The sequence below is a fragment of the Peromyscus leucopus genome, chromosome 3 (assembly GCF_004664715.2).
Source record: "Peromyscus leucopus breed LL Stock chromosome 3, UCI_PerLeu_2.1, whole genome shotgun sequence".
NCBI lineage: Eukaryota > Metazoa > Chordata > Mammalia > Rodentia > Cricetidae > Peromyscus > Peromyscus leucopus.
Genome location: NC_051065.1, coordinates 39,580,611 through 39,598,519, shown reverse-complemented (window position 1 = coordinate 39,598,519; position 17,909 = coordinate 39,580,611). Strand labels below are relative to the sequence as shown.

Below are 17,909 nucleotides of genomic sequence, written 5' to 3'. Positions count from 1 at the left end.
CCCTCACCGACACTCTAACACTTCTAATGTTCCAAGCTTGCAAAAACAAACAAAAATTACTCTACATTTATTAATCTCACAGTAAGTTCCCTTTAGCGCTAAATGTCACCCAGTTCCCACTTCTTGCCAGGGGGAAGCCTCGTTTTATAAGAACACTTGTTCCTCTCGTTACTTTAGGTTCCTGGCGGAAACTGAAGCCACTTCAGGAGGGTCGTGAGACGCCCCGGCACGCCTCCGGCCCTTCACCTTGTCCTGGCCGGCGTACAGAGGAAAGCGGGCCGCTGAGCGCCAAGGGACGACGGCTCGCAGGGCGCGGACCACGGAGAACTGGCGCCTGGAGGCTAGAGCGGCGTCCTCGCTGCGCGGGCTCCTGACGTCACCGGATCGCGCCGGCCCCGCCCACAGCCTAGCGTCTGCGCTTCCGGGAGGAAAGTTACGGGTTGAGCAGCGTGAAATACGCCGAGAGGTAGACTCCGCGCCGACTGGCGGCCAACCTGCAGTCTTGGGTGGTGCCCGCCAAAATGTCTCACATGGAGAGCATGGTGCTTTGTCGAGAGGCCCAAGTGTCCACCTTGCAGTCCCTGTTTGGAGAGGTATTGTGGTCAGACTGTCCCAAATTCCAGAGGCCAACGCGTCCTTGGTCTGTTGGGGAGCAGTGTGTGAATGGCGAGGCGGTAGACTATCAGCTTACGTTAAGATTATATTAAGATGGAGGTGCTGTAGGTCTGTCCCACACTTACCCAAAGAAACTCCTCAGTCCATTTCAGAGGAGACTGCAGAGGAAGGGTTGTCCAGCTCTGTGGGACATTACTTAGGAGGTAGTCCTTTTACTGGGCCATACATTGGAGATTTATGTGAGCCCTGAATAGCGTCTGCAAGGTTTATGTAAGAACAAGGTTTATGTAAGAAGTCTGTTTGCAGAGTGTTTCTTAAATGCAGGTTCACCTATTGCAGTGAGGTATGATTAAGTCAAATACAGAGAGGTGGTTGGCTTCAAGACCACTTAGGATAACTCTCTGTTTTAGCCTTTAAAAGCCAGGAGAGGTCTCATTTGGATTTCTCTTCCTGACTAGTGGATGAGGTTCTTTATAGGGGAGAGGTCCTCTGAAAGGAACGCAGCTAGAGATTCCCTTTGATAGGCAGGAATACTATTCATTTTCTTATATGCCTTTTGCATTGTACTCATTCATTAGAATTAATTGCACTTGGATCTTATCTGGAATGTGAGTAAATACAAGTAATCATTTAGGTTGCTTTAAAAAATGTACTTTCAACCAGCTGAGTGTTGGATGTGAGTCTAAGGTGACCTGTGAAATATTAGTGGAAAAGTACCTCCCTCCATCAAAAAGGGTCTCGTTAGTTAAGATATAGGCCAACTGTATCTACTTTTCTAGTTACAGTGCTTCCAATTGGAGTTACCTATATTATTGACATATATACTTGGTTATGCTTTATGTATTCCTTCACTGGACTTGATAAACTCAGATTACTCCAACCAAAAGTACTCAGAAAAAGGAGTACTTTTTAGCAAATAACGGTGGGTAGTGCTGATTTAGTAGTAGATTACAGAAAAGGTTTTCGCTCTTGCTTCAAATTATGTTTAACAAAAATAGTGTTTTTCTTCAAGGAAGTTTGCATGTGGAAAATACAAAGAGCTACTATAGCAAATAATTACCAAAGATGACAACAACAAAAAACAAAAACAAAACTAAAACTAGCTCATGTTTCTTAGAAGATTGTTTAGCAAGTGTGTATTTTCTGAGCACTTTCTCTGTGGAAGGCACTGTGCCAGATTCTGGCTTGCTACAGATGTTGGGGAGGTTTGTGAAGATGAAATGTAATAGTATTAAGAGTTCATTTTAATTCTAGGTAACAATATAAAAGTCGTTATAGAGGGGGGATGTGCTGGTTACTGTTGTTATCTGGGAAGAGAGAACCTCAATGGAAGAAATACCTGCAACAGATTGTCTGTAGGCAAGTTTATAGGGCATTTTCTTGACTAATGATTGATGTGGGAGGACCCAGCCCTCTGGGGAAGGTGGTCTGAGTGGTAAAGAAATCAAACTGAGCAAGCTAGGAGGAGCAAGCCAATAAGCAGCCTTCCTCCATGGCCTGTGTATCAGTTCCTCCTCCCAGGTTCCTGCCTTGAGTTCCTCTCCTGACTTCCCTTCATGATGAACTATAAATGTAAGCTGAAATAAACCCTCTCCTCCCCAAATTGCTTTTGGTCATGACATTTATCACAGTGGTAGAAGCCTTGCTAGGGCAGGGAACAGTGTATTAGGCACCAAGTCGTAGATGTAGACAAGTGTGGTAGGATTCCAGAAAAACAGATTTCATCAAGCTTTGAAAAAAACTCTTGAAGGTGGTCATAAACTTCCTTTTTGCTTGAGAAGTGATATCTGAAATAATTTTTAAAATTTATGTCTCCCCAGTATTTTGACTCTTCAGAGTCTAACCTGTCTTTGACTGGTGTCTGTACTGTTCAGTATCTTATAGTTTTTAGCATTTAATGGCTATCTCATAAATATTGACGTTCATCAAATAAATAAAGCATATTGATGTTATAGGATAAGCCAATAATACCTTTGACAGTTTGCTTCTGACTTAGTGTATTACAGAACCGTCTGTGTGTATGCATTTTGATTTAACTTTTTCATGGTGCTAGGGATCAACTAGGACCTTGCACATTCTAAGCAATTGATGTACCACTGAACTATAACCCTGTATCCAATATTGTTATATAGATTTCATCAATGTTTGATTTGATGAAATATATACACTTATGCCAAGATAAATGATTATGCATAATTCAGAAGTATTTAAGATTTCTAGGAATAAGACCTCAAAAATGTCTATTGTGTTCTGTTGTTTTAGTTTCAAACAGTAAAATGTATAATGAAATTGTAGCCTACAAGAACATTAAATTCTTTTCAAAAATGATTAAAAATGTAGTATAGACAAAATTACCCTTGAAAATTCCCTTAAATCTGTTAGAAAGTTGAGAATACAAGAGTTTGTATGTGGAAACCCATGTAATAGTAAAAATACAGTTATATAATATATAGCCAGTAATGGCCACATGTAATTTTATAAGATAATTTCATAAAAGAAAGTACTATGAGTTGAATTTAAGTTCAGAATATTAAGAATTTACCTGTATGCACCACTGAAATAACTTGGATTTAGTATTATACTGTACGAATAAAACTTTCTTACAAGTTAATAAATGTTCATTTCTGGTTTCATACAGATAAAAACTAGTCTTTTCTTTCTTAGAGACATCATTTCAGCTTTCCGTCCATCTTTATTTATGGGCATACTGCCAGTGGGAAGACCTATGTAACACAAACCTTGTTGAAAACTTTAGAGGTAAGGGTAACCCTGAACCTGATATTAATGGACCTTTATTCTTACATTGTAGAGAGGGAATCAATCTAGATGACTTATTCTAATTTTCCTTTATCTAGAGTATAACCAGCTACATAAAGCATTTCTGCTCAGATTTTGTTGAAATACTTTGAGTGTATATAAACTTCAAAAGCTATCAGTTATTAAGTAACTTAAACTCTGACATAAGAAAGTTTTAAAATGAGCTAAATTTTTCTCTCTTTTGTTGCCCAGTATTTGGCCACGCAAGTAATAGCTTCTTTTAGAAATACTAAAATTTACTTTTTAACATTATAAAATATTTCTTTTTCACTTTTTATTTATAATATTGATTCTGATAATTCTGATTTTTCACACATGTAAAACTGCACATACTTTCATCCTGCTCTTTTTGTATTTCCTATCTGAATGATCTTAACCATTAGTACAGTTGGCTGAATCTGCTTAAAAACAGAAACGAAAAACTCTTCTTATCCTTAAGCCAATCCAATACATACATTCCATCGTGAAGACAGGACTTCATCTGTATTTACTCATGTCCATTGCTGTCTCAGTTTCACTTATCGTTGGTTTTTCCTAGTATTTCTGCATAGTGCCTTCCTTGTCTGTAAAATGGGGCAAGTAGTAACAACCTGTGGAATTATGATAAGTAAATGTTAACACATGAAAAATGCATTCCAGTATAGTATTATTAGCAAGTATTAAAATTTAGATGCTATTTGTGAATATTACCACACATCTGTTTATGTCCTAAGCCAGCAGTAAGCAATAACTATTTGAACAGACATGGCTATAATCTTCAGCAACTGAGTACAGAGAAACAGATGTGCAGGCCACAAGCTTTGGTTTGCTAACTCATCTTACCTTAGCTCCAGAGATGCATGTTTAAGATGTCCCACTGAATTGCATATAGTTCCTGCTCTCTTTCAAATTTTGGCCTGTGTTGCTCCTACTTCTTGGAATGACTTTCCTCTACTCAACTTGCTCTCCTTATAATATCCTATTGATTGACAAATGCAGATTTAGCCATGTTTTTTTCTACTTCTCTGGGAAATGCTTCCTGACTTCCAATGCTATGTTAAATTGTACCCCTATGTTGTGGCTTCAACTCTTTCTAGTTTTATTGTATCACAATATTTAATCTTTTCAGCTGTAATTTTTTTGTTATGTTTCCTGGCTGTGATTTTCTAAAAAAAAAATATACACACACACACACACACACACACACACACACACATCATCATCATCATCATCATCATCATCATCATCATCATCCCCACAAGCACAGTGCTTGGCACATTTTAAGTTGTAGATATTAGTCTTGGATCCCAAAGATCAACTGGCATTTTAAACACAAAGATGTCTGAGTTTCATATCTGACTTCAGAATGTAAATATACTAGGTCTTTGGTCACCAATTTATATTTGAAAGCTTGTATATGAAGTATCTAGAAAATACATGTTGAATAAAAGCATGAAAATCCAGTAAGGAAGTTTTATATTTAAGGAATGTGTTACGTTTTTAACATTTTATTGTTTTTGCAGTGACTTAATCAGTGTTAGATATGACTATTACTGCTTCTGTTATAGATACCCAAATATGTGCTTAGAAAAAAATTGTTGTTATTTGAGTCAAGAATAGCACAAAAGTAAGCACAATACTTATTCTTAGTAGACATTATGAGCGCTCTATATAAGGAAATACTGATGGTCCCTCTCTAGTAAGTAAATGTAACCCCCTAGTAAACAAATTCTCTAGTAAGTAAAATTCCCACTAGGAATTTTAACATTCAAAAGAATTTGGTTTCTTTATAATAATACTTAGAGGAAAATACAAGTTTACTTTGAATCTTAGAAGAAAAGGGGTGACAAACTCAAATCCTGGAAGTGAGTTTAAGAAAGGAACTGTTTACAGAGGTTGAGGAAGTTTTAAGGGAATCAAGCAGGGACAGTAATCATCATGGCCCTTATCACCTCCGAAGCTTCAAGGAAACTTAGAGAATCACTGTCACCAGAACCCAGCAAGACCAATAGCCTTACAAAAAGGGGTACCTGGCTGGATCTCTGGCCTTTTGTAGCAGAATGTAGACACTGCAAGGGAAGAAATACTGAACTTCTTCCCTCAGCAACTCTGCTTCCGTACCTACCTGCTTCTTCCTATTGACTTCTCCTACCAGGGCCTGATGATGTAATTTATATTGGCCAGGTTCCTGGGGCACAATGGGGATGGGAGAGCAGCAGGGTGGGTGTAGGTTCACAGAGGTAATTAGAGACTGTCCAACAGAAACTTTATGTGTTTTTGTTTATCCTGTTTTGGTTTTTGTTTTCAGCTCCCACATGTCTTTGTGAACTGTGTTGAATGCTTTACTTTGAGGCTACTTTTGGAACAAATTCTAAACAAGTTGAGTCATCTGAATTCTTCAGTGGCAGGATGTCCTACAGAAATAACCTGTGAAACATTTAATGACTTTGTTCGATTGTTTAAGCAAGTGACCCATACTGAGAATCTCAAGGATCAGACTGTATATATTGTAAGTAATTTAGCGTGATTATATCATCTTTAATTTAAAAAATGACTGCAATAGATCCACTTCCATATATTTATTTTGAGTCTTATTTTGTATAGTGCTCTGTGGAAGGTGCTTTTGTGATACAAAAATGTGTTAGAACTGCTGTCAAAGGAGGCTTTGCTTAACAGAAGAGTTATAACAGTTATTCACATATGACCACATGCAGCAGTAGCCGTGGCATGCAAAATACTGGTGTAAGTGATCTGGTACACCTTTGTGAGGCAATAAGATTTACGACAGAATGAATGAGTAGATTACTAGTTAATTTTCTCATTGTTGGAATCAGGTCCTAACAAGCAACTGAAGGGAGGACAGGCTGGTTTTGGTTTCTCGTTGGCCCATTTGGCCTGCACCCACTGGTTTTTCTCTGTGTCTGAAATGTGTGAGACAGAAACACAAACAAGATGATGAGAAAGCTGTTTGCTTTTTCTCTATAAGTTTCAGAGATTTCATATTATTATTTCAATATATTTCAATATATTATTTCAATATATTATTCAGAGATTTCATATCAGTGTTCTTAGTTTGACTTAGCAGGAGATTAGGACAAAACACATTTTTCTGTCTTGTAAGAAGTGGAAGTCTTTTTTGTTTTAAAATTTATTTATTTTATTTTATGTGTATGGGTATTTTGTCTGCATGTACATCCATGTACCACATGTATGCCTGGAACCTGCAGAGGTTAGAAGAAACCCTTGGATTCCCTGGAACAGCAGTTATCGTTGGTTGCAAGCTTCTATATGGGTGCTGGGAATCCAACTCAGGTCATCTGGAAGAGCAGCAAGTGCTCGTAACGTCTGAGCCATCCCTCCATTCCCAAGTCAATTTTTAAGTTTTTAACGCAAATGCATAGTGAAGAATGCAGTTACTGCTAATAATTACTACCATTTCTTTGATGTATGCTAAGGCAACTCTAGTTTAATTCGCTGTTGCTTATATACCAACAGTTCAAATGTTTTCAACATGATAAAAAAGGCAAATGGCATTTTAGTATTATGAAAATAGTCTCATAATGTAAGAACTAAATGTCTTGTATATTCACAGAGGGCCGTCTCTGTAGAAGTTGAAATACCTAAATATATAGAAGTTGTCTTAGAGAAGGATGATTAAAAGATGTAATGGATAGAAGATGAGGAGGATTGGTCCTAGAATATATGGCTGCCTTTAGCAAATATAGAATTTGCAGGACTAATTAGATTAGGAAGGCAAGAGAGCTGGCGGAAGGATGGGAGAATACTCATTTTTCATATCCATACACCGTGGTAAGTACCCAAGAAGCATTTGTTATTGGCTAAACATTTGGGGAGAAAAGTATACAGGTGTTTAGAACAAGTTTAGACTGGTCTATAACTATAAATCTGTACTACTAAAAGTACAATAAAGTGTGGGGCAGCTACCCACCAACTCCACAGTTCCCCAGAGTTTTCTTGAGTAAGAGTAGCAGGAAATATTAGATAGAAGGATTAAGGGTGTGGAGATAAACAGATAGAAAATACAGGATTGCCTCGAGAGGGCCTGGAACCTATTCCAAGGGTATTTATAGAAACGCCAAGGGATGGAGCAAAGGACCTCCCCCCAGTCTGCACAGCCAAGTGCAGACCATCTCAGACACTTGCACTCTGGCCCATGGTTTAATCATCCTCTCTATGCAGACCTGCTGGATAAAGCCACTAGGAACCTGAAAATGGGATCCCACAAAAAAAGTAGCTTTACTACTTAGAAAATAATGTAGAGAGTTGGCTAAGAATTTTTCTGTTTCTTAAAAATTTTCTGTTTATTATGGCTTACAAATTGAGAATCTACTAGAATACTCTACTATAAATCATTAAGAAAATATTTACATCTCAGTTTTTCCTTTTGAATCATAGTTATCTAATACTAGCTTTTGAAGAAGGATCATTAATTGGAATAATGAAATCATTAATTATAGCAGTTAATCATTATCAGATTAAAAGAATAGACTCTTAATTTGTTGTTTCTGCTTCGTGTTTTTTCATTAAAGTGGATCAGTTTTTTTGAGTTAGTGTTCTAGGTTAGAGAGTTATTTAAAGGGATATTGATGAGAAATTTTCTCATGAGAGTATAGTTGAACAACTAATTTATTTCTTTATTGCTATAAGTTGTAGCTTTAGTTTGTCTAAACTAACTAAGAATTAAATATTTTAAATATAATTATTCTCATACATTGTTAGAAGCTCTTTGTTAGTAAGATGGATATAAAATATCTGGATTATTTAGGGAAACTATATTCTGCATCTTAATTTTATTCCTAATTTAATGATTATATAATTTACAAGAAGATCTATTATTAAAGTGTAAATGTTTATGATATTAAAATGGATTCCTTTTTAGAGAAAAGGACTTTAGTTCTCCACAGGTAATGCACTAGATAATGCACAGAACATCTTGTCATAAAGTTAGGAAACTATCAATGACTACTAGGGTTATGAAAAACATGGGAGCCAATTTGAAGGGGATCATGCTGCCCAAATATAAGACAATTTGACTATTTTAAAATGAGTTAAATCAAACTGGTACTAACCTGGAAGCTTTCCCCTCTGCCTAGCTTTCATAGTATCAGGTGCTCTGCAGGCTGTTGGGGGAGAAAGGTCATTAACAGTCTTACCCAGCTGTGAACTCTGTGAGCAGCAGTAACAAGTAGCCTGGCAAGATATGGCCATTGGTGCAATAGTATCTTCAATGCTTTGGGATATCCAGTCACTTTCTGATCAGACTTAAGGCCTATTCCTCAGGAGGGAACTATACTGTAAGCTTGGTCAGAGCCTGTGGCTGGAGAAGTCATAGGCTGAAAGGAAGAACCTAGTGTTGTTCTTCACTAAATGGACATAATATCAAACTGCCTTCTAAATACTTACCTTTCCACCCATAGATGGGTACAGCTAAGAACTCGTTAGAGAAGCTTCTTTTCCCCAGTGGATGTTTATGAATATAGAGACTTACAGTTGGTCAGAAGTACAGAGAATGAGTGACTGTGGAATGCTCAGCCATAAACAGGACATCTGTATCAATACCTCCATGCAAGCCTCAGAGAATAGTATAAGAGCCAGAGATTGGGAAAACCAGGGATACAAGTGTCTTCTAGATACAATCATGAACTCACAGTAGCTGTGGTTGTCCACAGAAGATCAAGACAGTCAGCATTCCATGTTTGAGGGAGAGCTCACGAGGGCCCTATCCTATTGGTAGTTGGTGACAGCTAAGGAAAGAAGGAAGGGTTAGTGTTCTTTAGGGTTGTGGCCCCTGGTAGGTTCAAGTGGGTGACCTCACACTCGTGAACACACAGGCAGCACTAACCTCACCCAGGGGTGACCTTACACTCGTGAACAACACACAGGCAGCACTAACCTCACCAGTGGGTTATATAAAAGAAACAAGACCAGAAGACATGGAGTTGGGAGCAGGACATGGTAGGATGGCATTCCAGGAGGAGTTTAAGAAGAGTGGTGATGCCCATGGTAAAATCATGTGTACATGTGTGAAGTTCTAAAAGATTTAACTTTAAAATTTTTAATGAGTTAAATGAGTGGAAACATATTAGATAAATAGTTAAAGATCACAAAACTAAATTTCTGGGTTTCCTTGAAAATGTAATATACTACTGCACTGCAGTAGGCAAGTAATAATCCCAAGAAGACACCAAGTCCTAACCCTGAGCACCGGAAACACTACTTTATTTGGAAAAAGGCTCTTCACACGTGAAGTTACGTGAAGGATCTTAGGGGTGGAGATTCACCCAGATTATCTGGGTGGAAACAGACTCTAATCCTAAATGTCAGTAGACAAGAGAAGCAGAAGGATGGATACGTAAATGCGCTGCACAGTGGGCAATTTCAGACCGCAGAAGCTGCAGGAAATCAACCAGAAGTTTGAGGGTATTTGCCTTTAAAGGATGTGGGTAACAAGCCACATTACTCAAATACCACGGCCATCTGGACCAGGCTACCAGAAACTGGAAAAGGCAGGAATTAGATTCTCTCCAGGAGCCACTGGAGTTATAGTGCCACTGATACCTTAATTTTGGCTCAGTGAAACTGTCCTTAAAAATTTGGCTTCCAAGAACTATGAGAAAATAAATTTAAAGTCTATTAAGCTATTAGGTCTCTAGTAATATTACGAAAAAACAAAAAAACAGGCAAAAACTCAGAATAAGAAATTGGTAATTGGGGGAATCAAGTATTTTTCCTTTTGTCCTATATGAACTCATACATTCATGAATCCTGAATCATCCATGTTATTAATGAGACATTATTGGGACAAGTATGAAGAAATTTGAGTATTGATACTTTGATGATATTAAGAAATAATGGTAACTTTTTAAATGTATGATAATGAGTCTGGTGATATTTAAAGAGTACCCATATGACCTCATTAGTCAGTTTTAATAGTTATTAATGTGACCAACTCATCACCATTCTGCTGTTCTATATTATATGATATTATCCATAAATGTTTACTGTATATATCTAATGACTATGTGTTTTAGAAAACATTATAACAAAAGCATTATAACACTGAACAAAACTCAATCTTTGAGTTATCCAGCAGTTTAAACATTGTATGTGTAGTTATTGTAAAGTTCAATGAGGAAAAGTTGTGTGTGATGAATTTTAGTGTATACTTCTGTCTTTCTTGGGTAATAAAGACTTGTCATTTTTTAAGTGGGGGAAAATGGAGTCAGTGCTTCACACCATGTTTGAGGAACTACAATTAGAAAGCAGCCTTTTAAATGTAATAGTAATGTGTTTTCTCTTTGGATATTTGGATTAAAATATATTATTAGTAATCTGTTTTTTAGCTTAATCTGTTTGAAATATCTTTACAAATGTAAATAGCCTTGTCGAAAGTAAACTTAAATTTGCTTTAAAAAGTTACATTTTTTTTTTTTTTATAGCATGGAAAGTTTAAAAATCTTACAGTGTGTCATGCTTTATAAAATACATTATGAATTGATTTTCATGTAGACATCTCTTTTTAAAGGTTCTAGATAAAGCTGAATATCTAAGAGATATGGAAGCAAATCTTTTGCCTGGGTTTCTTAGGTTACAAGAGTTGGTAAGTAATATATGGGAGTGCTTTTCCCTCAGTAGATAGAAGATATGTTCCCTACCCAATATGTTATATTGTCATATTTCTCTGTCATGATTGAAGTTCAGTCTTTTCCCATAGTAATATTAATTTATGATTTGATAGACTTACTAAATTATTTTAGTTTTAACTATAAAGTAATTTGCTATCTATTAAAGAATTTCAAGTGTTTAGTCATTAATGGTAGAGGCTAGACATTGAATTCTACAGTAGTTCTTAACTATCATTTCAATCTACAAAAGCCATGATGTAGTTATTCTGATCATCTGGATTGCTGTCTGCTAGCCACTCAGTGTCAGTATGCAACTCTTCACTCTACTATTGTGATCTCATTGAACTGTTTTAAAACAACTGCAATTGTCATGGCCTAATGCAAAACATAGTAGGAGAGATTTAATATACATACTATCAGATAAGAGAGTAATTATCTGATAGGGGAAAAGCACAACAATTTGAATAATTTGAAGAAAGAAAATTGATGAGAGAATTCAGTCCTCTCCAGTGTCCATGCAGGAATGCTGGATTCAGGATAGTTATGCATATCCCCATTAAGGTTTTACTTACTAAGTGCAAAGAGCTGGCTATGCAGAACAGTACCATTTGTTCTCTTCAGTTAAGAGTAATTTAAATTTTTGTGGTTGATTTATATGGTTTTCTTTTTTTTTTTAATCAGTGGTTTGAACATAAATAGATTATACTTTCTAACTGTATGTTTGTTTGTATGAAAGTGTTAAGTAACATTGTACTGAGAGCCAAGGTAGAATCTCACCCTTTGAAAGTTAAATGCAGTATCCAAATAAGAGAAACTGCTCACATTAATTAATGTTCTGCTGCTGTGATAGAACAATAACCTTGGGGAGAAAGAGTTTATTTTGCCTTGCAATTCCAGAATGGATACTGCCCCTCTTGGGGAAGGCATAGCAGCAGGAATATGAGGCCAGGCTAGCAGCTAGGAAGCCACTAATTACATTTCATCCCTATACAGGAAAGAGGGAGAGAGTATAAATGGAGGCTTTCTCTGTCCCACCAACAACTTCCAAATATCCAGCAGCTGCTTCTCAAATCACCATTCAGAGGCTTATATTAATTATAAATGATTGGCCAATGGCTCAGGCTTATTACTAGCTAGCTCTTATATTTAAACTAACTCATATTTCTTATCTATGCTTTGCCACTTGGTCCATGGCTTGTTACTTCATTTTCTACACATCTTGCTTACTCAGCAGCTGGCTGGCATCTGCCCCCACTTTGCCCTTCTTCATCTCTGTCTTTAGTTTGATTGTACTGCCTAATCTTATTCTGCCTCACCATTGGCCAAACAGCTTTATTGTCAACCATTGAGAGCAACACATATGGACAGCATACAGAAAGGCATCCCACAGCATTTCCCCTTTTCTGTCTAATCAACAAGGAAGGTTTTAACTTTAACATAGTAAAATTACATATAACAAGACAGTTATTAAGCAAGAATTACATTTACAATATTTAGTCTATTTGTATTTGACAAAATTAGAGAAAGTATTCAATTATCTTGTCTTGATGAGTCTAAAGTTTCATACCTAATTTACTTTCTATCATAACTAAGGAAAACTATAATTATAACTATCTAGTCTTCAATTCTATCCAATACCTCAGAAGGATATAATACTACCTAAGTAAACAGGAAGTTCATTATAAGCAACTCCAAAACTCTAGAAATGACAAAGACATTTGGCTGCATGGACAGTCACTCAAAGTTCTTCTGTAATGTTGGGGCATCTATTTTCAGCCTGTAGGCCTAGAGTATTTGGCAGACTTTTTAGTGAAGTAAGAAATTTGAAATACTGTCCTGCTTATATTGGCAAAGTTCATCAGTCGCTTTCCCCTGTGTCCTGCAGAATGTCTGGCATATTCTTCTGTGAAGCAGGAACCTGAAGGAGCACCTGCCTTGTTTTGCACATCTAGATTCATCCTCTCCTTTCTCTTCTCAGAAGTCCTGCCTATCTCTCCTGCAGATATCTATTGGCCATTTAGCTCCATATTAAACCAATCACAGTGGCACATCTTCTTCACACAGTGTAAATAAATATTCCACAACAGTGTGACAACATAGAAACTTTTACAAAGTAGAATCTAGTGTGGTCTCTGACTATAGCATAGAGGTTGGCAGGCCATAAAGTACATGTGACATCTCCACTAAGGATGGGTAATGGTCTGTGGGGGAAGAGTCTGGGATAATCATTCTGGGGAATGTGGGTGAGGTCTGCCTCCACAGGTAGCACCTCCAAAGGATCACCACGTTGTTAACAAAATCTTCTCTCAGCTCTCTGGATGGAAAGCAGGTATTTGATTTTTATCTCCTGCCTTGAGGAGATACTCCTGTATGATTAACATTCCTGGTTCTTTTAGTACTTCTCTGTGAGTACAGGGACCTCTGCCCTCAACATCTTCCTTTCTTTCATAAAGATGATCAGTTTTTCTGTGGAATTATTCATTCATTAAGTTCACCTGTTTTTGTTAATCAAAGGAATTACTTTTCTAAGTAATGCAAAACAGCATGCAAAGAAGCACACGTGCTAGGAATCAAATAGTAAATTGTCCCCAAGTGTAGTACAATTGATATATGAAATTGGGTCCTAAGGATGCTTATAGACCAGAAGAGATACCACATCTGCATTGTTAGCCAAAAAGAATACAAGCAAATGAAAACCTATGTGGAAAATTAAGCGGTGTGCAGATGAATTCCAGCTGATGTGTACAGGTTTGTGATCAGTCTGTTAAAGAATAATGGACACATTCAGCTTTTATTATTATTTTTGGTATACTAAGTGTAATTTTTAAAATATATTTCAAAAGATACCTCTTTTACTTTGTATTGATGATTTAGGGGGCTATTACTAGTCATAATTATTTGTACTTTTAATATATAGTGGCCATTAATGTTTCTCAAGAATTTGAAAACAAAAAGAAAACTTTAATATTTCTTAATAATATGAAGTTATACAATATGGCAGATCTACTTTTATCCAGCTCCATGTTTCCTTTTCTCTAAGTTGCTGTAACTATTTTAATGATGAGAAATGTTTTTTTTTGTTGTTGTTGATTGAGCAAAAGCCTATCAAGATTTTTAAAAATTCTCACAGAAGGATTTCCTCTTAATTTTTCCAAGCAGGTGTGTTTCTTAGTATCTACAAAGTAAGCTTCTTGTGTGACTGCCCTAGTGTTCATGAATAACTGAAATGTTGATTAGGCTACAGTTTTATGGAAATTCCAAGTAATTATGTATGAAAATTTGTAAATAGTTGAGCTCTCTGATTAGGTTTTTTAAATATGGTTTATTAATATGCAAATAATTTGTTGCATATGTTAAGCTTTGCTGAATTTAGTTGAAGATAAATCCAAAGGGAATAACTGCCCTCATATTCTTAAATGCTAAATTACTTTTCTTCCCTTTCCTTTGCAGACTGACAGAAATGTGACAGTTATTTTTCTCAGTGAGATTATTTGGGAAAAGTTCCGTCCAAATACTGGATGCTTTGAACCATTTGTCTTATATTTCCCTGATTATAGCATAGGTAAGTTTTAATTGTTAGAACAATTAATCCTTGTCCTTTGTTCAAAATGTTAAACTATACCATGTTTAGAATGGGATACTTTGTTATCTTTAACTGTTTAGGTTTGTTGCCAGTCACAAAATGCTTATATTTAGCATTTACAGAAATTTTATTTTGAAACGGTGAAGGGACTGCTGTCATAGTCACTAAATGAGCAGGTCTCATGTGTTTGCTAATGGTATACTTTCATCAGCTTTAATTCATTAATGTATATGTATACTGTGATTATAATGTCCACACAAGTAAGTATCGTACTAGATTGGTAACACGTTAGAATCTTTATCATATACATTGCATTGATTAAGTACCAAGTATCTTGAGTCTACAAATTTTATTTGTCATTGCTATAACTCTTACTATGCCAACTGCTAGTTCTTTTGTTTATTTTCTTGGAGTTTATATTTAATCTTAAATTTTATAGGTTCTAATAATTTTTCTCTTTAAAAGAACATAGTACTTTTGTATTGTTTAATAGCCTTGTAGATTAATTAATTTTGAGCTATGACTATAAAAGATGATACTGCTGATTCAGAGATTATAACTGTGAAACATAAGGTGCTGTAGCAAGCTGTGAGAAATAGCATCCCATGATCCTGGCCTTACTAACACTGTCCCTCTCAGCTAATGAGCTATAAACATTCATTGCCAAGAGCAACACATTTTTGCCTGTTTTCACAAGAACAGAAGCCAAATAACACCTCCTGCTTTAGCTAATTAACTGTTTTTTATCTAAAGGAACTCAAAATAGATTTAAAAAAAAAAAAAACTTATTTTTAATAGCTTCTCATCCATACAAATCACAAAATAAGGAAAGAATAGGAAAGAAAGGCTTAATCAAAGGATTTCAGTAAACAATTGCTTTGGAGCTGTGTCCCAGCAAACTGACTTTTTGTGCCGTTTTAGTTTCAAATATTGAAAAGTTATTTCAAAGTTAAGAAAATTATGAAATTGTATTGGTTTTTCTACATCATGAAAGTAAAAGTATAATATCATTTTAAGATCTGGTTGTTTTTTTAAGATATCAAGCAGCATTGATGGAATTTCAGGAAAAAATTAAATATAGTAATCTTTCTAATTTTGTCGTGTAGGAAAATAGACCTGTTAACTGTATGATAAATGGAGCCATGTTACATCTGTTTATTAAGTTTTAGGGCCTTTTTAAGAATAGCATAAGCACTATAATCATAAATTTTCTACTCAAAACTGAAGCATTAATTGGTAAAACAAACTGTGTGTAGCATGGGATCAGGGCAAAAGGATTAGTGGCTAACGGGGCCTGTCCTGTTAGCTTGATAGACATGCCATATTTAGGGATTTGGTTTTGGTTTCAAGGACACCTCCTTCCCAGTTGTAGCCAGGGGTCCAATTGAAAGTCTTTATCACATGCCAAAGGTTACTGTCCTTTAGCAATGGCTTGTTTGCTTTGTTTTTCCTTTGAAGAGATTATGATGTGCTTGGTTAGATTTGGTTTAGTTGTCAGCATAGGTTAAGTCCTGCTCTGATCACAATTAGAGAAAGTCAGTGACTCACAATTTCCTACTGCACAAACTGTGTGTTCCACCCGAGTTTTCCTTCTTTACTGTAAGTCCCTTGGTACTATTTTTACATACCTGTAATATTCTTTCAGTTTTAATGAAATAGAAATAAGAAAGAGAATAGCTTTTACTGTATATTCTACTATGTTTTTGTTATCCTAGGTCTATAGATGTATAGTTCCATCTAAGCCAGAGTGGTTCTCAACCTTCCTAATGCTGTGACCCTTTAATTATTCCTCATGCTGTGGTGATCCCCAACCATAAAATTATTCTGCTTGCTACTTCATAACTATAATTTTTCTAGTGTTTTGAATCATAATGTAAATATCTGTGTTTTCTGATGGTTTTAAGTGACTCCCTTGAAAGGATTGTTCAAGCCCAAAGGGTTCACGACCCACATGTTGAGAACCCCTGACCTAAGCAAACTTTTTAGCCAGGATTTCTTCCTATGCTTTGTCCCCACTTAGAACTCCTAACGACTGCAGTGTGAAGTCAGACAACACTACCGTGAGGAATGGGTTACTGCTCCATGTAGAATGGCTAGGGAATTTGAGTAATAAATATACATTGCTCACTATTTATTTATTTGTTTAGCTCTGTCTATTTTGGAACTCACTTTGTAGACCTGCCTGGCCTTGAACTCTGGTATCTGCCTACTTCTGCATCCCAAGTGCTGGGGTTAAAAGTGTGCACCACCATGCCCAGCTAACTACTTTCTGTTAGTTTCAGCATGCTGAGAAATGAAGTTAAGACCTTAAGTATGTAATATAGGAAGAGTTGAGCTATGAAAGAAACATCTTTGTTATCTTTACAAGACGTCTCACAAAAGGAGTAATGAGAAAGGACAGTAGAGACTAGGTGGTGATTATAAAAAGCACGTTTAATGAATGTTATTTAAACTAGTAAAGAGCATTTCCTAGATTGTTGGGAGTTTTTCTAGTTGATAATTCTTAATAGGCAAAAACAAGCTAAAGCCCGTATTATTTCTCATCGTTGCTTTTATTTTCCAGTAGTCAGTCTCGAGCTTCTCTCTTTGAGTGTCATTGTTTTATATTTGTTGTTGTCATTTAGATTCTTTTTAGAACATTTGTGGGGTTTTTGTTTTTTGTGGGCTTTTTTTTTTTTTTTTTTTTTTTTTTTTTTTGGAGACAGGATTTCTCTGTGTAGTTTTGGTGCCTGTCCTGGATCTCTCTCTGTAGACCAGGCTGGCCTTGAACTCACAGAGATCCACCTGGCTCTGCCCCCGAGTGCTGAGATTAAAGGCGTGTGCTACCACTGCCCGGCCATTTGTGGTTTTTTTTAGCTTTACTTATTTTACTCTTTCTGGATTATTTCTTCTAAAAACACTTCTGATAACAAATGCTGCGTGTTTTGTTTTATTTTGTTTTTCTCCATCCAGTAACCAATTATTTAATTGCTTTGTCCATTTTGACAGTTGTTTGCCAATTTCATTGAAACTTTCTTCCAGAAATTGGTATAGAAACCTTACAGGTTAAGTGTCTGTCACACAGAGCTGCTTCTCCTGCAGATGCCAGCTCCCAGTGCAGAAACTGACTTCTGAAAACTGACTGTTAATTGGGGTACCCATGGTCCTGTCTTGTGGTTTAACAGTTTGCCTGTAGGGCTCACAGAGCCAAAAAAGCACCGTACTTTTTCTTACTACTGTAATTACTGCTGTCAGGTCATTGTAAAAGATTAAAAAGGAAGAAGGGGAGA

The 17,909-nt window shown here is 36.3% G+C and overlaps 1 protein-coding gene across 2 annotated transcripts in view; it reads left to right on the top strand.

Moving 5' to 3' along the window:
* The first annotated feature begins 392 nt into the window (after positions 1 to 392).
* The window catches only part of Orc5 (origin recognition complex subunit 5), a 55,276-nt gene continuing 37,759 nt past the window's right edge, over positions 393 to 17,909 (top strand). For both annotated transcript variants that reach the window (XM_028890939.2, XM_037203574.1), the window contains exons 1-5: positions 393 to 593; positions 3,280 to 3,372; positions 5,720 to 5,920; positions 10,958 to 11,032; positions 14,508 to 14,619. In XM_028890939.2, the coding sequence (XP_028746772.1) occupies positions 522 to 593; positions 3,280 to 3,372; positions 5,720 to 5,920; positions 10,958 to 11,032; positions 14,508 to 14,619 (553 nt within the window). In that variant the 5' untranslated portion in view covers positions 393 to 521. The remainder of the gene's footprint in view (positions 594 to 3,279; positions 3,373 to 5,719; positions 5,921 to 10,957; positions 11,033 to 14,507; positions 14,620 to 17,909) is intronic.